We start from the raw sequence: 21,536 nt of genomic DNA, 5'->3' as shown, positions 1-21,536 counted from the left end.
GGTGTATTGATGTCCTGAGTGCGGGAAATGTCTACTATATGAAACCTGTTTTGCCGCACATCATGAAAGGAAGCACGCCTTGACATACAGTACACAGGTGGCTGTGTGCTCTTTTGATCTTACTATAAGAAACGCTTTATAAGGAAATCAAATTTCACCAACACCTATATGGCTTGCTTGAATATTAGAGAGAAAGAGGGGGGGGGGGGGAGGTGTCACTGCTGGTTGGGTCCCTCTAGGAGAGAGGAGGGGGTGTCACTGCTGGTTGGGTTCCTCTAGCAGAGAGAAGGAGGAGGTGTCACTGCTGGTTGGGTCCCTCTAGCAGAGAGAAGGAGGTGGTGTCACTGCTGGTTGGGTCCCTCTAGCAGAGAGAAGGAGGTGGTGTCACTGCTGGTTGTGTCCCTCTAGGAGAGAGGAGGAGGTGTCACTGCTGATTGGGACCCCTAGGAGAGAGAAGGAGGGGGTGACACTGCTGGTTGGGTCCCTCTAGGAGAGATAAGGAGAAGTGTCACTGCTGGTTGGGTCCCTCTAGGAGAGAGAAGGAGGGGGTGTCACTGCTGGTTGGGTCCCTCTAGGAGAGAGAAGGAGGGGGTGTCACTGCTGGTTGGGTCCCTCTAGGAGAGAGAAGGAGGGGGTGTCACTGCTCTTTGGGTCCCTTTAGGAGAGAGAAGGAGGGGGTGTCACTGGTGGTTGGGTCCCTCCTGCTGTGTAGTCTGATCTCCCTTTTACCTTCATTAGAGGCTTCACAGGAAAGAATAATGGCAAGTGAGGAGCTAGATAATGCTTGTGGATGATCAGGGATAGCAATTTCAATGCAGTAGTTGTGTTTTCAGGCAGCAAGATGTTCGTGGAGAGTGCCACCTGCTGACTGAAAGTGGTTAATATGACCTTTTGCGATTTAACAGCTCCTATATACCTTGTAAAAAAAAAAAAAAATGTAGATATATTAACAATAATTATTTATTATAAAAGAAATGAAGATCTATATTTAACATAATTTTATTCTTTTGAAGTTGGTTGATAAAAAAAAAAAATGTGCCTTCAAATTTTTTTGTGTTGTCTTTTATTACTTTTCTAACATTTGTAGTGCTTACTTACGAAGGAGCCACTGTTTTTTTTGCTGCTGCGAAAAACAAACAGTTGGCATAGAGGGTGTCCAAACTACAGCCCTCCAGTTGTTGCGGAACTACACGTCCCACGAGGCATTGTAAATCTCTGACATTCACAGATCTGACTAGGCATGATGGGAGTTGTTGTTCCTGAACAGCTGGAGGGTGATAGTTTTGGACGCCCCCTGCGCTTAACCCCTTCTAAATCGTATGCTGAGGCAATCCGAACTAAAGGAGAGTTAGACCACCATAACAGTTCAGCAGTCTGTACTATACCTTCTATGTTCTGCTGGCCAGCTCGTTGGGGCCCAACTGTTATGTTGGCGCACTCAGGATAATGTTCCCATTAACTGTCTTCTTCCTAAGCCTATTCGGACACTTCGCTCCTACATGTAAACATCTACTTTTTTTTTTTTGCTAGAAAATGACTTAAAACCCCCAAACATTTTATTTATTTTTTTTATATATATATATATATATATATATATATATATATATATATAAACAAATATTATGTGCAAGTAATTATTCCAAACAAAGAAGCGAATACATCTAATTAGTCATCTTGCAAATAAAGCCGTGCTGGAGGCATAAAACATGTAAATGTAAAATAATTAAATGAAGAAAATTTAAAAAGAAGAATGTTCACCATAAATGTGAAATAATTAATTGAAGAAAATTTAAAAAGAAGAATGTTAACCCTGCTGCCGTTTTTATATAATCATCAAAAATAAATTTCCAAATGAAAGTTGCAGTGTATCCTTTCTCAAAACAGCGCTGTGATAAAATTACATCAAATAAATTAAAAAAAAAAAAAAGAAATGCAATCAAATAAAATTACACCCAAGTGAGAAATGAGTACTATAAATCATTAAAAAATTATTATTAAAAAAAAAAATGGCCCAAATATGCAAGAGTAATGTTCATCCAGAAAATTCAATACCAGCGTCTAGTATCTCCTAGTAAAATGTCGCCATGTAACCACGCCCCGACATTTCGACGTTGCTGGGACCCCCCCAGGAAGAAGTCAGTTAGTGACGAAACGTGGTGGTGACGGACTCCAATTAGAAGTCCATCAGTTCATAGATCCAAAGATCATTCCACCTGTAATTCTTCCTCCACACTATCACAACCTCCAACTACAAGATCATCTTTCTTCCTCACTTTTACATCACTTCTAACATAGAGAAACCCCCTCCATTTTTTTTTTATGTCCCTCTAAACAAGAGGATCCACATGAGTACAAACAGCCTAGTTGTCACATACCTGGTTGAAGGCTGAAGTGAAGACAGGGCTTCTCTTGTGGCTCTGGTCCAAACACAATAGCATGGGTGCCAGGATCTAGGTTGTTAATAGTTGCCCGTGGAGGTAGTCAGCAAGGACTGTATCCTGGCAGCAGACAGGAGTCTTAGGGAGTCTGGAGGAGGTTCTGCAGCTGACATTCTATACACCCGTGGTAAGATGATGCATGGCAGGACCTTTAGTGCAGGTCTAGAAGGTTGCAGTACCCAGGTCAAGGCCAAGCTGAGGTCTTGCACAGGTAAGTAGAAGAGCGATGTCGTTTGAAGCCAAGTTGGGGTCATACGCGGGTAATTGACAATGATGAGAGAGAGTAAAGGCCCGTACACACGTACCGATCGTCGGCATACAAACGTCGGCGGACGAAAGATCTGCCGATTGTACGCGTGTTAGTATGGTGCCTCCGACAGATGTCTGCGCACAATCCGCGGACAAAAGTCTTTCTTGCAAACATGAAAATTTTTGTCTGCGGACACCAGAACGGACGATTGTTCGCCTGTCAGTACAGAATTCGGCCGACAGACCGCAGATTTGCAAGAATGGGCATGCTCAGAAAATTAAAAACACAGGGAAAGTTAACCATTACATGACATCACTTCTGCAGTCAGCTGAAGTCTGCAGACAAAATTCTTGTGCTGTCTTTGCACTTTTCAACAGACACCGACATCCCGGGGAGAAAAGACGAACATTTGTATGCCGACCATCGGTACGTGTGTACGGGGCTTTAGTCTGGAGACAAGCCAAGGTCATACAAATGTAAACAAGGATGAGAGAGCTATAGTGTGAAATTAAGCTAGGTTCATAAACAGGTTAACAACAAGGATGAGAAAGACATAGTCTAGAGCCAAGTCAGGGCCCTACACAAGTGAGAGAGGGGTGGTCTGGAGCTGAGCTGGGGTCATAAATGACAAGGATGAGAGAGATGTAGTCTGGAGCCGAGCTGGAGTCATAAACCAGTAAATGATAAGGATTAGCAAGATGTAGTCTAGAGCAGAGCCAGGGTCATACCCAAGTGAGAGAGAGGTGGTCTGGGGCTGAGCTGAGGTCATAAATGACAAGGATGAGAGAGACATAGTCTAGAGCTGAGCTGGGGTTATAAATGGGTAAATGACAAGGATGAGCAAGATGTAGTCTGGGGCTGAGCCAGGGTAAATGATAAGGAAGAGAGAGACATAGTCTGGAGCCAAGCTGGTTCAAGATAACTAGCAACTAAGACTTGGGGCCTGGTTCAAGATAACTGGCAAGAAAGACTTGGGGCCTGGTCCAGGATACTGGCAAGGAAGACTTGGGGCCTGGTCTGGGATACTAACAAGGAAGACATGGGGCCTGGTCCGGGATACTGGCAAGGAAGACATGGGGCCTGGTCTGGGATACTAACAAGGAAGACATGGGGCCTGGTCCGGGATACTGGCAAGGAAGACATGGAGCCTGGTCCGGGACACTGGCAAGGAAGACATGGGGCCTTGTCCGGGATACTGGCAAGAAAGACATGGGGCCTGGTCCGGGATACTGGCAAGGAAGACATGGGGCCTGGTCCGCGATACTGACAAAGACTTGGGGCCTGGTCTGGGATACTAACAAGGAAGACATGGGGCCTGGTCCGCGATACTGACAAAGACTTGGGGCCTGGTCTGGGATACTAACAAGGAAGACATGGGGCCTGGTCCAGGATACTGGCAAGGAAGACTTGGGGCCTGGTCTGGGATACTAACATGGAAGACATGGGGCCTGGTCCGCGATACTGACAAAGACTTGGGGCCTGGTCTGGGATACTAACAAGGAAGACATGGGGCCTGGTCCGGGACACTGGCAAGGAAGACATGGGGCCTTGTCCGGGATACAAGCAAGAAAGACATGGGGCCTGGTCCGGGATACTGGCAAGGAAGACTTGGGGCCTGGTCCGTGATACTGGCAAGAAAGACTTGGGGCCTGATCCGGGATACTGGCAAGGAAGACATGGGGCCTGGTCCGGGATACTGGCAAGGAAGACATGGGGCCTGGTCCGGGATACTGACTAGAAAGACTTGGGGCCTGGTCCGGGATACTGGCAAGGAAGACATGGGGCCTGGTCCGGGATACTGGCAAGGAAGACATGGGGCCTGGTCCGGGATACTGGCAAGGAAGACATGGGGCCTGGTCCAGGATACTGGCAAGGAAGACATGGGGCCTGGTCCGGGATACTGACAAGGAAGACATGGGGCCTGGTCCGGGATACTGACTAGAAAGACTTGGGGCCTGGTCCGGGATACTGGCAAGGAAGACATGGAGCCTGGTCCGGGATACTGGCAAGGAAGACATGGGGCCTGGTCCGGGATACTGGCAAGGAAGACATGGGGCCTGGTCCGGGATACTGGCAAGGAAGACATGGGGCCTGGTCCGGGATACTGGCAAGGAAGACATGGGGCCTGGTCAGGGATACTGGCAAGAAAGACTTGGGGCCTGGTCCGGGATACTGGCAAGGAAGACATGGGGCCTGGTCCGGGATACTGGCAAGAAAGACTTGGGGCCTGGTCCGGGATACTGGCAAGGAAGACATGGGGCCTGGTCCGGGATACTGGCAAGGAAGACATGGGGCCTGGTCCGGGATACTGACTAGAAAGACTTGGGGCCTGGTCCGGGATACTGGCAAGGAAGACATGGGGCCTGGTCCGGGATACTGGCAAGGAAGACATGGGGCCTGGTCCGGGATACTGGCAAGGAAGACATGGGGCCTGGTCCGGGATACTGGCAAGGAAGACATGGGGCCTGGTCCGGGATACTGGCAAGGAAGACATGGGGCCTGGTCAGGGATACTGGCAAGAAAGACTTGGGGCCTGGTCCGGGATACTGGCAAGGAAGACATGGGGCCTGGTCCGGGATACTGGCAAGAAAGACTTGGGGCCTGGTCCGGGATACTGGCAAGAAAGACATGGGGCCTGGTCCGAGATACTGGCAAGAAAGACTTGGGACCTGGTCCGGGATACTGGCAAGAAAGACATGGGGCCTGGTCCGAGATACTGGCAAGAAAGACTTGGGACCTGGTCCGGGATACTGGCAAGAAAGACATGGGGCCTGGTCCGGGATACTGGCAAGGAAGACATGGGGCCTGGTCCGGGATACTGACAAGGAAGACTTGGGGCCTGGTCCGGGATACTGGCATAGAACCCTGATGACATTAGGATACCCCTCCTTCGATTGTCACTCTGTCAGTCTCATATCGTACTTCTGTCTGCACAGAAGTGAAGAACGCTTTGGCTGAGATGCGGCGCACATGAATCCACCCGGAAGAAGAGATATGGAAAGAATTCTGTTCAGAGGAAAATAACTTTTTGTGGAATCTTTGGATGCCATGGAAAAAAAGGAGGAAAGATTAAATAGATGCTGGGAAATAAAGGAAATAGATGCCAATAAGCTGCAGGAGATCTACAACAAATCCAGCATATCTCCTGCATTCTATTAGCATCTATTTCATTTTTTTTATGTATTTATTTATTTGTAGCAGATCTCATGCAGTCTATTAGCATCTACTTCTTTATTTATTTATTTTCAGTGTATTAATATATATTTTATTTTTTTATTTTTATTTTTTTACTCCTGCAGTCTATTAGCATCTACTTCACTTTTTCATTTATTTATTTTTAGCAGATCTCCTGCAGTCTATTAGCATCTATTGCCTTATTTATTTATTTTTAGCATATCACTGGAAATCTATTAATATCTATTTCATTTTTCTTTTCTTTTTTTTTTTTAGCAGATCTCCTGCAGCCTATTAGCATCTATTTCATTATTTATTTTAAGGAGATCTGCTGGAGTCTATTAATATATATATATATATATTTTTTATTTTTTTTTACTCCTGCAGTCTATTTGCATCTATTTCACTTTTTTCATTTTTTTTATTTATTTATTTATTTTTAGCAGATCTCCTGCAGCCCATTAGCATCGATTTCACTTTTTTTTTTTCTTAGCAGATCTCCTGCATTCTATTAGCATCTACTTCACTTTTCCATTTTTTTTTTTTTTTTTTTTTTTTTTATATTTATTTTTTTCTTAGCAGATCTCATGCAGTCTATTAGCATCCATTTCCTTATTTATTTATAGTATTTTTCAGAAGATCTCCTGCTGTCTATTAGCATCTATTTCACTTTTTCACCTTTTTTTTTTTTCTTAGCAAATCTACTCCAGTCTCTTAGCATCTATTTCCTTATTTATTGATTTATTTATTTTTAGCAGATCACTGGACATCTATTAATATCTATTTCATTTTTTTATTTTTTAGAAGATCTCCTGCAGTCTATTAGCGTCTATTTCACTTTTCCATTATTTTTTTAATTTTTTTCTTAGCATATCTCCTGCAGTCTATTAGCATCTGCTTCACTTTTTAATTTTTTTAATTTTTTTTTCTTAGCAGATCTCCTGCAGTCTATTAGCATCTATTTCATTATTTATTTTAAGGAGATCTGCTGCAGTCTATTAATATCTATTCTATTTTTTAATTTTTTTTTTTACTCCTGCATACTATTAGCATCTATTTTACTTTTTTATTTATTTTTATTTTTTTAGCAGATCACCTGCAGTCTATTAGCATCTACTTCACTTTTCCAATTTTTTTTTTTTATTTTATTTTCTTAGCAGATCTCCTGCACTCTATTAGCATCTACTTCACTTTTTAATTTTTCTTTTAATTATTTTTATTTTTCTTAGCAGATCTCCTGCGGTCTATTAGCATCTACTTCACTTTTTAATTTTTTTTTTTTTGTTTTTTATTTTTTTCTTAGCAGATCTCCTGCAGTCTATTAGCGTCTATTTCATTATTTATTTTAAGGGGATCTGCTGCAGTCTATTAATATATATTCTATTTTTTAATTTTTTTTTTTTTTTACTCCTGCATACTATTAGCATCTATTTCACTTTTTTATTTATTATTTTTTTTTTAGCAGATCTCCTACAGTCTATTAGCATCTACTTTACTTTTCCATTTTTTTTCTTAGCAGATCTCCTGCAGTCTATTAGCATCTATTTCACTTTATTTATTTATTTATTTATTTATTTAGCAGATCTCCTGCAGTCTATTAGCATCTACTTCACTTTCCCTTTTTTTTTTTTTTTTTTCTTAGCAGATCTCCTGCAGTCTATTAGCATCTACTTCACTTTCCCTTTTTTTTATTATTATTTTTTTTTTTTTCTTAGCAGATCTCCTGCAGTCTATTAGCATCTATTTCATTATTTATTTTAAGATCTGCTGCAGTCTATTAATATTTATTTAATTTTTTTTTTTAGACTCCTGCAGTCTATTAGCATGCATCTATTTCACTTTTTTTTTCTTAGCAGATCTCCTGCAGTCTATTAGCATCTATTTCATTATTTATTTTAAGGAGATCAGCTGCAGTCTAATAATATCTATTTATTTATTTTTTTTAGACTCCTGCAGTCTATTAGCATCTATTTCACTTTTTTTTTTTTTCTTAGCAGATCGCCGGCAGTCTATTTCATTATTTATTTTTAGGAGATCACTGGAAATCTATTAATATCTATTTCATTTTTTTTTTTTTTAATATCTCCTGCAGTCTATTAGCATCCATTTCATTATTTATTTTTTAGCAGATCTGCTGCAGTCTATTAATATCTATTTCAATTTTTTTTTTTTTTTTTTTAGAATATCTCCTGCAGTCTATTAGCATCTATTTCATTATTTATTTTTTAGCAGATCTGCTGCAGTCTATTAATATCTATTTCATTTTTTCCTAGTAGATCACCAGCAGTCTATTACCATCTATTACCTACATTTCTCCTTTTCAGCTCCTCCTCCTGCACCTTATTATGGGGATTCATGTATGATATTAGAGCAGGGGTCATTAAGAACCATACTGGCTTCTATCTGCATGTCCTCCACCACCCGAGGATGAACATTACCACATTGGCATCCTCTGCCTGGCAGGAGAAGGAGAACGTTCACATCACATCTAACATAGAGATACCCCCCCCCCCCCATCTTTTCTATATCCCATGTGCCTCTAAACAAGAGGATCAGCATGAATAGGAACAGCCCAGTCTTGTGAGAAGTCAAGCCATGTTTCTGGAACACCAACCACATCTCCAACCACAAGATCATCTTTCTTCCACACTTTCACATCACATCTAACATAGAGAAACCCCCCTCCATCTTTTCTATGTTAGATGTGATGTGAAAGTGAGGAAGAAAGATGATCTTGTGGTTGGAGATGTGGTTGGTGTTCCAGAAACACGGCTTGACTCCTCACAAGACTGGGCTGTTTGTATTCATGCTGATCCTCTTGTTTAGAGGGACACAGGACATAGAAACGATGGAGGGGGGTTTCTCTATGTTAGATGGGATGTGACAGTGAGAAAGAAAGATGATCTTGTGGTTGGAGATGTGGTTGGTGTTCCAGAAACACTGCTTGACTCCTCACAAGACTGGTCTGTTTGAAATTATACTGATCCTCTTGTTTAGAGGGACACGGGAAACAGAAAGATGGAGGGAGGGTTTTCTCTATATTAGATGTTATCTGAAAGTGAGGAAGAAAGATGATCTTGTGGTTGGATATGTGGTCAGTGTTCCAGAAACATGGCTTAACTCTTTACAAGACTGGGCTGTTTGATCCTCTTGTTTAGAGGGACAAGGGACATAGAAAAGTTGGAGGGGGGTTTCTCCATGTTAGATGTGATGTAAAAGTGAGGAAGAAAGATGATCTTGTAGTTGGAGAGGTGGTTGGTGTTCTAGAAACACGGCTTGACTCCTCACAAGACTGGGCTGTTTGAAATTATGCTGATCCTCATGTTTAGAGGGACACGGGACATAGAAAAGATGGAGGGGGGTTTCTCTATAATAGATGTAATATAAAGGGCTACAAGACTAGTGAATTCTCTACCACAAACGGTGGTAACTTCGGGGAGTATGGCTACTTTTAAAAGACTCTTGGACATACATCTCAAAGATCAAAACATTCAGGGGTATGGGAGGTGATTACGGCCACACACTCCTACACAGGTTGAACTGGATGGACTGTTGTCTTTATTCAACCTCACCTACTATGTTTAATGTGATCTGAAAGTGAGGAAGAAAGATGATCTTGTGGTTGGAGGTGGTGATGGTGCGGAGGAGGAATTACGGGTGGGATGATAGATGGGTCTATGAACTGATGGACTTCCCTTTGGAGCCCACTACAGACGTCCTGAGATTTATGAGAAGGGGGAGAGTCGGCTGTTCCAACAAATACAAGCTGGTAAAACCAAACTACTAAGACACAAGATTAACACTAAAACCCCGTACACACGATAAGATTATCGAACGATCTGTCGTCCGTTTTTTGTGGCACGCTAGTCTGATGTGGAAAGTGAAGAGGTTATTTTCATACGAATTTTCCCGTACGACAGAATTCTACTTCAGAAGTGATGTAATGTGCTGGATTGCTTTGTATGTGTTCTTTCGTCTTAAGAGCTTGCTCTTAAGATTTTTTTCTGTCGAAATCTGTACTAATGAGACGAAAATCGGACGTTGTATTAGGGACAACAAAAATTTTATAGCCTGCACATCAGGATTTTGTCAGCCGAAAAGTCGGAGTTGGCTGTCGAAAGCACCATATTAACAATCCGAAAATCGGCAGATCGGTCGGCGGACAAATTTTCCCTTCAGATTTTCTTATCGTGTGTACGGGCCTTAAAACTAAAACCTACAGGATGGACCTTACTTGTAGTGTTAGAAAAAAGAACAAAGGAAAAGAAAAGGACATTTCATCATACAAATCTGCAGGCAAACTTTTATCAATCAACTTACAAAGAATCTCATGAGTTTAAAAATCTATTTATTCGTCATCTATTTCATACTTCAAAAAATGTTGATATATTTTTATCTTCATCAGCTAATTATAGGACGTTACATCGAAAAATGTCAAATTTTCCACTTTCAGCAGGTAGGTGATGCTCTGCAGGCAAACTAAGCCGTCTGTGCAGGCTGAGAGATATCGTACCAACATTGTCAGTCCAGTCGTGTAGTCTGATCTCCCCTTCTCTTCATTCACAAGCAATATCTAGCTCCTCTCTCACCATGATGTCTTCCTTTGAAACCTCTCCTGAAAATCACGGGAGATCTGCTAGATGGACTCAACCAGCAGTGACACCCCCTCCATCGAATCTGCAATTTCTTTTATTTTTTATTTATACTTTTTTTGTAATTTTTTATTTATTTTTTGTTAACTTTTTTGTTTGAGTATAGATCTATGTTTGTCTCAAGCATGTTTGACTCACTACCTCTGCTAGAAGTCTATTCCAAGCATCAACTACTCTTTCAGTAAAAACTACTTTCTAAGATTAGTTTTAAACTCTCCTCCTGGTCCTCCTTGAGGTAAGTCCCCGTAAACTTGATCTTGACTTCATATTGAAGTCCTGTCCTTCTGAACCTTATTCGCCCCTTTGATGTATTTAAAGGTTTCAGTCATGTCCCTCTTTTCCATCATTCCCCCTCAGACCTTTCGCCATTTTTGTTCCCCACCTCTGGACTCGTGTCCACTCAGGACACTAATACAACTCGAGGGTTGTGTGGGATCTCTGACGTATTCGGAAGACAAGACTTCTGTGAGAAACGTTTCAGTGCAGGAACACGTCTTCTCCCTCGGTGTGAGATTTTTGGTGTTTGACAAGTTCTGATTTCTTCGGATAGCATTTCCCGCACTCAGGGCAGGAAAACCGCTTTTCTTCCGCATGAGACCGCACATGTGTTTTAAGGTTGCACTTCTGTGAAAATAGTTTCCCGCACACCGGGCAGGAATACGGCTTCTCCCCCGTGTGAGATCTCTGATGCACAGAGAGGTTGTTTCTCCGTGAAAAACATTTCCCGCAAACGGAGCAGGAATACGGCTTTTCCCCTTTGTGCAATCTCACATGATTTGAAAGATTGGCCCTCTGCGAGAAAAGCTTCCCGCACTCGGGGCAGGAGTACGGTTTCTCCCCCGTGTGAGACCTTTGGTGTATAACCACGTCTGATTTCCGTGGGTAACATTTCCCGCACTCGGGGCAGGAATATGGCTTTTCTCCTGTATGTAATTTCTGATGTCTGGAAAGATGGGTCTTTTGTGAAAAACATTTCCCACATTCAGGGCAGGAATATGGCTTCTCACCTGTGTGAGATCTGTAATGTGTGACAAGTTCTGATCTATGAAGAAAGCATTTCCCGCACTCAGAACAGGGATAAAGTTTTTCACCCGTGTGAGATCTTAGATGTACGGTAAGCCTTATTTCAGAGGTAAAACTTTCCAAACATTCCGGGCAAATAAACTTTTTCTTCCCCTGAATTCCGGCACCATCCCTCACAGTACAAGGTTGCTCAGAGTCAGAGGGATTCCATGTTCTATCCACACTGTGAAGTCCACCATCCATAGCGGAGCTCATTGTCTTTTCTCCTCCACAATCTCCTGTGATGTCCTCATCTTCCATTTTACAACCTGGAGATAAAGTGAAACGATCCTTTGAGGGTTTCTTCATGGCATGTCCTGGAAAAATATAAAAACATCGTCAATAGATCTGAGAGGGTTAGTTCACTTCCATCAAGATTCCATCTGGATCAGGTAGATATGAGTGAGCAGATGTTCTCTGTGGATGTCCCAACCAGCTGGGACTCTTCACCTCTTCAGTCAAAGGGCCGTTGGTCCTCCTCCCAGATCACTTCTACATTTACACAGCCTTGTCAGAAGAGCAGGAACCATTGGGGACTGGGAGGTCCATGCTCTTTACACAACCACAAGCCTAGGCACTGGGTCATGTGATCTCTGATAAACAAGAGGGTCAAAGTTCAGACTTGCAGACCCTTTAGCATGGAAAACGAGTGAAACTTAATCTGATGATGCCAGCTGAACCCCAGGATGGATACCAGTACATTATCAATCTATTAATGGCTAATATTATTCAGTTCCTGCCTTACACTAGACCAATTAGTGAGCAGTAACAGAGCAGAGATAAGAGAAGAATATATTATGGGTCACCTGTGCTGATCTCTGTAGGAGTGTCCTCCTCTATGAACGTCCTCATCATTCCAGCCTCCTCCATATATTGCTGATCATCCCTCACATACGTCTCTTCTACTTCACCCTCAACTTTCATGTTCATCAGATCTTCACCCTAAACCAACAGAATGGCAGAAAATAACATCTGTAACATAGAAGTATTTATGATGTGAGATCACATAGAAAATATCATCTTGTAGAGTCCACACATCGTCTCCACATGTCAGAGTGTTCAATCACTTTATGTTCCCGACCCTCAACTCCACCTACCTGATGATGGTGGGGGATGGTGTGATCTTCCTGTGTGGAATCCCGGGAATACAGAGGACGGGGACATCTCTCTGGTGGGTTTCTGTTATTAGGCAGCTCCATCATGTCCTTATGTTCTTCAAAAATCTCCATGACACCATACTCCTCATACTCTTCTTTATACTCTTCTTTAACAACAATATTATCCCCAAAGTTTCTAATCTGAATATACAAAATGAAACATTAATTGTAACAAACATGCTTGTGTATAAATCAAAACTATCAGCAATTGTTAATTATGTACCTGACACCATCCAGATACATCCCTTGTCTGTTACTGGATAATGTCCCAGAATTCCCAGCACCGCTCACCTCTCCTGTCAGCAGCTCCATCATCTTCTTGGTGACTTCTAGAATCTTCTGCATGTTGTGTCTCTCAGGTTTTAGGGAGTCACATGGAGGCACTGTGATGGTCATATGATCACCTGACTTCAGGAGAGGAAATCTCTGTATTGGAGAACCAATAGGAATATCATGTTAGAATCCCAGAATCCTCCTCACCTCTCCGGTCAGGTCTGTGTTTTATTAATAGAGATAAGAGTAATGTCATGTGACCTCCCAGAATCCTCCTCACCTCTCCGGTCAGCAGGTAGATGATCTCCAGGGTGAGGTTTAGTATCCTCTCAGCCATGTGACTCCGGTCCTCCTCCATCCTTTTTGGGGTTTCCCTGTAGACCAATAATTAGTAAGAGAGAATTATCTGGACTGTACTGGTTGTACAATATTAGGATGGGGATGTATGGGGGATATAAAATCTGTTATCTGTTTTATTTTTCATTAGCTTTTGATATGCCAGAAAATAAAGCCAAATAAAGTTTCCTTTATGTCTAAATAAAACCCCCACCCCTAATAAAAGTTGTATAATCCAATTTAGTCGAAAAGGTCATTGGTGGAAAAGTGACAAGATGAAGACAATGTTCTGGCCCTGTAAGTGAGGGAATGTTCTGACCCTGAAGGTTTATCTAGGTTTCCACATTATATATGTGTGTATCATCATCTGCTGGAGATAAAAGAGGTCACAGTGACTATGGAGGAAGAGGACGGAACATGACGGGGGGTTACTGGGTGTAAATATAAAATAAGATCTTATTACCTCCTCTGCTGCCACTTCCAACAATGTCTCCTCTCTACTTCCTCCCAACTGACCTCTCCCCTGGAACTTCCTGTCTGTACCTGACATCACTTCCTGCCTTCCATAGAGACTTCCTGTCTGGGTAGGAGTGACATGACCACCTTGTGGAGCTCAGCGGAACTGCAGCCCCAAGACTTCCTTGTATTGTATCATACTTTAAGGCCCCTTTCACACAGGCTTTCGAATCAGGTCTCTGTCAGTTTTTCAGGCGGACCTGATCAGATGCTTCATGCGGCCCTATGGAGCCGCGGATGTCATCGGACTCATCGGAGACATCTCCACTGACACTCGCTGCTATCCGATACGATCCTGTCTGTGAAATCCGGATGGATAGAAACCCTATTTTCCATACGTCTGGAGGATCAAGTCAAAAGAAAACGGACAGGCCATCCGTTTTCATCCGATTTCCCATAGAGGAGAGTGGGGCTCTGACAGCTCCATCTCTGCAAAGTAAGCAGACACGGACCTGTCATCCGCCTGCTCAGCGGGGATCGGTGGAACAATCCCCGCTGAGCAAAACGGAGTCCGTCGGGTGCACCGCTCGTGTGAAAGGACCCTAACCAACATCTGTTTTTTAAGTTAGTGAAGGTGCGTACTGGACTACTATTCACAGCATGTCAGGGGCTTACTGTGTTACTGTTATACTCCACAGGTAAACAGGCAACCTACCACCCCTACAATGATGACCCCTTTATTCCTAATGGGATTACTGCTATAATAACTAGCCACGAACATAGGACCAGGTAATGAATTGGATAACTGGATCAAAGATTGCTGTGCGTGATCCAATCACCTACAAATTAGGCAGGGCTGGTCATTAATTCATCAGAGGGGGAAGCAAAGATGTTATTCCTGCACCCTCCAGCAGACGATCAGGCTACCGTGGAGAAGGGGCTTGAAAGTGACCAAGATCACTATCCCGGGCTGAGGCTAATGAGTTATCCCTGCACCTCCCAGCAGAAGATAAGACTATCGTGGAAAAGGGGCTTGAAAGTGATCAGGATCACCATCCCAGGCTGAGGCTGATGAGTTATCCCTGCACCTCCAAGCAGAAGATGAGGCTTTTGTGGAGAAGGGGCTTGAAAGTGATCAGGATCACCATCCCAGGCTGAGGCTAATGAGTTATTCCTTCACCTCCCAGCAGAAGATCCGGCTACCCTGGAGAAGGGGCTTGAAAGTGACCAAGATCAATATCCCGGGCTGAAGCTAATGAGTTATCCCTGCACCTCCCAGCAGAAGATGAGACTATCATGGAAAAGGGGCTTGAAAGTGACCAAGATCACCATCCCGGGCTCAGGCTGATGAGTTATCCCTCCACCTCCTAGCAGAAGATCAGGCTATCATGGAGAAGGGGCTTGAAAGTGACCAGGATCACCATCCCAGGCTGAGGCTGATGAGTTATTCCTGCATCTCCCAGCAGAAGATCAGGCTATCACAGAGAAGGGGCTTGAAAGTGACCAAGATCACCATCCTGAGCTGGGGTTGATAAATTAATACATAGCTACATAGTTAGTCAGGTGGAAAAAAGACACAAGTCCATTTAATACAACCAAAAAAAAAAAGAATCGTACAATCTCATATATACAATCCTATACCCAAACTTTCATTTAGCTGGTCTATAGCCTGGCATGGAGTAGGTCTTCAGGACCTGGGTCTAAAGAGACACCTTGAAGAAGAACCCACTACTGGAGGACTTGAGTGGAGGGGCCATATTAAGGGGATCTTTGAGGGAGAAGGCAGAAGGTCTTTGGCTATCCTTGACCTTCATTTAGCTGGTCTGTAGCCTGGAGTAGATTAGGCTCTTGGGACCTAGAGAGACACCTTGTGGAAGAACTCATTGCGGGGGCCCTTGAGTGGAGGAGCCATGTTAGGGGGATCCTTAATGGAGAAGGCAGGAATTGGCCACTCCTGACCTTCAATTAGCTGGTCTGTAACCTGGAGTGGAGTAGGCCTTCGGGACCTAGGTCTGAAAAGACACCTTGTAGGAGAACCCACTGCTGGGAAACTTGAGTGAATGAGCCATGTTAGGGGGATCCTTCAGGGAGAGAGCAGAATGATTTTGACTACCCCCAACTTTCATTTAGCTGGTCTGTAGCCTGGAATGGAGTAGCCCTTCAGGACCTTGGTATGAAGAGACACCTTGTAGGAGAACCCACTACTGGGGGACTTGAGTGGGGGAGCCATGTTAGGTGGATTCTTGAGAGAGAAGGCAGAAAGACATTGGCTACCCCAGACCTTCAATTAGCTGGACTGTAGCCTGGAGTGGAGTACCCATTCAGGACCTTGGTCTGAAGAGACACCTTGTAGGAGAACCCGCTACTGGGGGACTTGAGTGGAGGAGCCATGTTAGGTGGATTCTTGAGGGAGAAGGCAGAAAGACATTGGCTACTCCAGACCTCCAATTAGCTAGACTGTAGCCTGGAGTGGAGTAGGCCTTCGAGACCTGGGTCAGAAGAGAGACCTTGTGGTAGAACCCACTGCTCGGGGACTAACAAGAGTTTGCTGGGAAAAAAGGCTAGGCTTTGTTGTTCTGTGTTAAGGAACTGGAGTGTACTGTAATGAGATCAATGAGGAAGATGTTATAATGTACCAAAATAATTTTTCAGCAAAGCATTGAAAAGCATCTTCAGAGAACATTCTTTATTCCATGAAACAAGGCTTTGGCAGGAAATACGTGAGTACTGTGTACTGGGTGGGCTTCAGACTTGGAGTATATGCAACACAATATAGCAAAATCACAAAAGACCGGTATCTGAGTGTCTTGTCCAGGGAAGAAATTGGGCGGGACCTGGGTCAGCAATCAGGAGCCTCTGTCCAATCCAGTTCTCGATCAAGCTGGTCCAGGGTTTCCTTTAGGTGCCCGCCTGAACTACCAAGAAACGTCTCACCTCCCTGTGAGGAAAATAATGTTCCATGGGAAATGCAAGTAGCCATTTGCATGGTCTGCTTATCTGTCTGTGCTTAATGTCTCATAGACTGTTCTGCCTCCTAGTGACGCTTTAGGAAAATTGCCCTTAGACAGCCCTGTTATTGCAATCTCTTCATTCTCTGTTATATATTGTTTTGCGGTATATGCATACTGTATAGGTTTGTCACTCTGTTGGCATTGTTAGCTTGGAGACTTTTGATATAGGAGATAAAATGATTTTTGAATTAGTTAGGCCCCCCTATAAAAAGTTCTTATAGTTAGTCATGTTCCTTGAATCAACATTGGCCTTATAAAAAAAAAAAAAAAAAAATTGAAACATAAAAATAATCTAATGATCCATGTGCAATTCTTCCATATAAAGGAACTAATACGGTAAATAAGATAAAACATATAAAATATAAATGTTATATTTAAATAAAGTACAAGTTTGAAAACGTGCCTGGGTTCTTAAATTGATTTTGAGCCTTTCGCTGCCAGGCCCGTTCTCCACATTCAACCTCAAGTGAACAAACCTTTCTTTTTTTTTTGCTATTTCAACTTTTTTTTTATCATTTTTTTTGCTTTTTTTTTTAATTACCCCCTTGCCTCTAACCCCCCCCCCCTACCCCCCCCCCCCCCACAAACCATACACAGGGCCGATAAAAAAAACATCCCACGTCCGTTGTGCAAATGTTTATCCAAACTATTTTTTTTCCATCAAAAATACATTGAAATAATGAATACACACAAACACAATATAGTATATAAAAAATCTTATTGAATTAAGATAAAAACTAATAAATACCGAATATTATGACTGTGGATTATACCCTTTTGAGATAAAGAGGTTGGGGACATAGAGTCTTCAATCTTCTTCTCCTCTGCCACCTTGTACTCACTAATACTAGACACAGAAGTATTCAGTACTGAGCGCTTCCTTGTTCAATCACAAAGGGAATGGCTTTCATGTTAACTGATCCCTTAAGACATGAAAGAACACCAGAGTGCTCAGTACTGAGCGCTTCTGCGTTAAATCACAAAGGGAAGAGACAGCAAATATTGCAGTTCATGTTTACTGATCCCATCAGACACCTTGAAGGAGAACCTACTACTGGAAGACTTGAGTGGAGGAGCCATGTTAAGGGGATCCTTGAGGGAGAAGGCAGGTCTTTGGCTACCCTTGACCTTCAATTAGCTGGTTTGTAGCCTGGAGTAGATTAGGCCTTTGGGACCTGGGGCTGGAGAAACACCTTGTGGAAGAACTCACTGCAGGGGGTCTGAAAAGACGCTTTGTAAGAGAACCCACCACTGGGAAAATTGAGTGGAGTAACCGTGTTAAGGGGGATCCTTGAGGGAGAAGACAGAAGGACTTTAACTACCTCCAACTTCCATTTAGCTGGTCTGTAGCCTGGAGTGGAGTAGGCCTCCAGAACCTGGGTCTGAAGAGACACCTTGTAGGAGAACCCACTACTGGGGGACTTGAGGAATGCTATTCATGTTTACCGATCCCTTCAGACATGAATGAACACCAGAGTACTCAGTACTGAGCGCTTCTGTGTTAAATCACAAAGGGAAGAGATAGATAATATGCGATTCATGTTTACCGATCCCTTCAGATACCTTGAAGGAGAACTCACTACTTGAGGACTAGAGTGGAGGAGCCAGGTTAGGGGGATTCTTAAGGGGGAAGACAGAAGGATATCGGCTACCCTTGATCTTAAATTAGCTGGTCTGTAGTCTGGAGTAGATTAGGCCTTTGGGACCTGGGGCTGGAGAGACACCTTGTGGAAGAAGGATAGCAAACATGCCATTCATGTGTACCGATCCCTTCAGACATGAATGAACACCAGAGTACTCAGTACTGAGCGCTTCTGCATTCAATCACAAACAAGAGAGATCGCAAAAATGCCATTTATGTTTACCGATCCATTCAAATATGAATGAACACCGGAATGCTCAGTACTGAGCACTTCTGTGTTCCAAAAAAAAGGGAAGAAATAGCAAACATGCCATTTATGTTTATCGATCTCCTCAGACATGAATGAAAACCAGAGTACTCAATACTGAGCACTTCCCTGTTTAATCACAAAAGGGAAGAGATAGCAAACATGGCATTCATGTTTACTGATCCCTTCAAACATAAATAAACATCAGAGTACTCAGTACTGAGTGCTTCTGCATTCAATCACAAAGACAAGAGATAGCAAAAATGCCATTCAAGTTTACCGATCCCTTCACACATGAATGAACACCAGAGTACTCAGTACTGAGCACTTTCATGTTCAATCACAAAAGGAAGAGATATCAAACATAGCATTCATGTTTACTGATCCCTTCAGACAAGAATGAACACCAGAGTACTTTCATGTTCAACCACAAAGGGCAGAGATCGCAAACATGCCATTCATGTTTATTGATCCTTTCAAACATGAATGAACATCAGAGTACTCAGTACTGAGCTCTTCTGTGTTCAATCACAAGGGAGAGAGATTGCAAACATGCCATTCATGTTAACTGATCCCTTCAGATATGAATGAACATCAAAGTACTCAGTACTGAGTGCTTCTATGTTCAATCATAAAGGGAAGACATAGCAAACACTCAATTTATGTTTACCGATCCTTTCGGACATGAATGAACACCAGAGTGCTCAGTACTGAGGACTTCTGTGTTCAATCACAAAGGGAAGAGATAGCAAACATGTCATTTATGTTTATTGATCCTTTCAGACATGAATGAACACAAGAGTACTCAGTACTGAGCTTTTCTGTGTTCAATCACAAGGGCGAGAAATTGCAAACATGCCATTCATGTTTACCGATCCCTTCAGACATGAATGAACACCAGAGTGCTCAGTACTGAGCACCCCGATGCTCCTTTAGGAAAGTAAAGAGATTGGCTCCTTGCTTGGCATCTTGAAGAAACCAGATCCTCCTAGTTGTGGGCAGTAGTCTCCCCTTCGTGTTCTTTCCACAACTCATTATCTCTGGCAGTACAGGTGGTGGGGGGGGGGGGGGGGCAGTGGGCATTGTAGGGTAAACAGGCGTTATTGAGAAGACATGAATGGGGAGCAGACTACAGACACAGTGGGGGTAGAATCACTGACAGCGTGGGGCAGCACTAGGGGATCCTTATGTTATAAATTTGTGGACATTGTCTTTTTGCTATTTAATAAAATAATAATCATAATGGCTCTTTGTGGCAGAGGATGCTTTTCTCTTCTAAATAATTAGAAGGGGTTCTAAGTAAATTTCCTGCACTCAGGACAGGAATACGGCTTCTCACCCGTGTGCAACCTCTGATGTCTGTCAAGATGTGACTCAACTGAAAACCATGTCCTGCACTCAGGACAGGAATACGTCTTCTCACCCGTGTGCAACCTCTAATGTCTGTCAAGGTGCAACTTAACTGAAAAAAATGTCTCGCACTCAGGACAGGAATACGGCTTCTCCCCCATGGGTGATCTCTGATGATGATAGGAAAGACTGGACCTACTTGAACAACATTTTTCGCACTGAAGACAGGTTTTTGATGAACGGAAAGATGGGCCTTTTGTAGTAAACATTTCCCAGACTCAGGTCAGAAATATGGCTTCTCCCCTCTGTAAGATTTTTGATTATCAGAAAAATTGTACGTCTATAAAAAAAAAAAAAACATTTCCCGCACTAAGGGCAGAAATATGTCTTCTTGCCTGTGTGAATCCTCTGATGTCTGCAAAGACTGGACTTTTCAGAAAAACATTTCCCGCACTCAGTACAGGAATACGGCTTCTCACCTGTGTGACATCTATGATGTTCATCAAGATAAGACTTCCGTGAAAAACATTTCCCGCACTCAGGACAGGAATACGGCTTCTCGCCCGTGTGAGTCCTCTGATGTGTGTTAAGATGGGCCTTCTGTGAAAAATATTTACCGCACTCGGGGCAGGAATAAGGCTTCTCCCCCGTGTGACATCTTTGATGTTCAGAAAGATAAGACTTTCGTGAAAAACATTTCCCGCACTCAGGGCAGGAATGTGTCTTCTCACCTGTATGATTCCTCTTATGTCTGTAAAAACTGGACTTATCTGAAAAACCTTTTCCGCACTCAGGGCAGGAATACGGCTTCTCCCCTATGTGAGATCTTTGATGTGCAACAAGGTCTGATTTCAATGCCAAACATTTCCTGCACTCACAGCAGAAACAGGGTTTCTCACTTGTGTAAGAAATTTGACACCCAGCAAGTTCTGCATTCCGCAAAACACACTTCCCACACTCAGGACAGGAATGAAGCTTTTCACTTGTGTGAGACCTGCAATGTATGATCAGTTCTGATTTATGAAGAAAACATTTCCCGCACTCAGGACAGGGATAAAGTTTTTCACCCATATGAGATCTTAGATGCACAGTAAGCCTTATTTCAGAGGTAAAACTTTCCAAACAGTCCGGGCAAGTAAATGTCTCCTTCCCCTGAATTCCGGCACCATCCCTTGCAGTACGAGGTTGCTCAGAGTCAGAGGGATTCCATGGTCTATCCACACTGTGAAGTCCACCATCCATAGTGGAGCTCATTGTCTTTTCTGTGATGTCCTCATCTTCCATTTTACAACCTGGAGATAAAGTGAGACGATCCTTTGAGGGTTTCTCCATGGCGTGTCCTGGAAAAATATAAAAACATCATCAATAGATATGAGAGGGTTAGTTCACTTACATCAAGATTCCATCTGGATCAGGTAGATATGAGTGAGCAGATGTTCTCTGTGGATGTCCCAACCAGCTGGGAGATGGGTGATCTTTACGCAACCA

The 21,536-nt window shown here is 43.0% G+C and overlaps 1 protein-coding gene across 1 annotated transcript in view; it reads right to left on the bottom strand.

Annotated features, from left to right (window-relative positions):
- Nucleotides 1–10,902: 10,902 nt before the first annotated feature.
- The window catches only part of LOC309563939 (uncharacterized protein), a gene marked incomplete at its 5' end in the record, with an annotated part of 30,889 nt that continues 20,255 nt past the window's right edge, over nucleotides 10,903–21,536 (bottom strand). Inside the window, 7 exons of the mRNA XM_082268570.1 lie at nucleotides 10,903–11,893; nucleotides 12,383–12,518; nucleotides 12,674–12,874; nucleotides 13,025–13,147; nucleotides 16,733–16,736; nucleotides 17,558–17,656; nucleotides 20,419–21,388. Of these exons, the coding sequence (XP_082124696.1) occupies nucleotides 10,992–11,893; nucleotides 12,383–12,518; nucleotides 12,674–12,874; nucleotides 13,025–13,147; nucleotides 16,733–16,736; nucleotides 17,558–17,656; nucleotides 20,419–21,388 (2,435 nt within the window). The 3' untranslated portion in view covers nucleotides 10,903–10,991. The remainder of the gene's footprint in view (nucleotides 11,894–12,382; nucleotides 12,519–12,673; nucleotides 12,875–13,024; nucleotides 13,148–16,732; nucleotides 16,737–17,557; nucleotides 17,657–20,418; nucleotides 21,389–21,536) is intronic.

The sequence above is a fragment of the Pelophylax lessonae genome (assembly GCF_965119305.1).
Source record: "Pelophylax lessonae genome assembly, chromosome: 9".
Taxonomy (NCBI): domain Eukaryota; kingdom Metazoa; phylum Chordata; class Amphibia; order Anura; family Ranidae; genus Pelophylax; species Pelophylax lessonae.
Note: the sequence above shows the minus strand (reverse complement) of the source record. Positions and strands in the feature narration are given on the sequence as shown.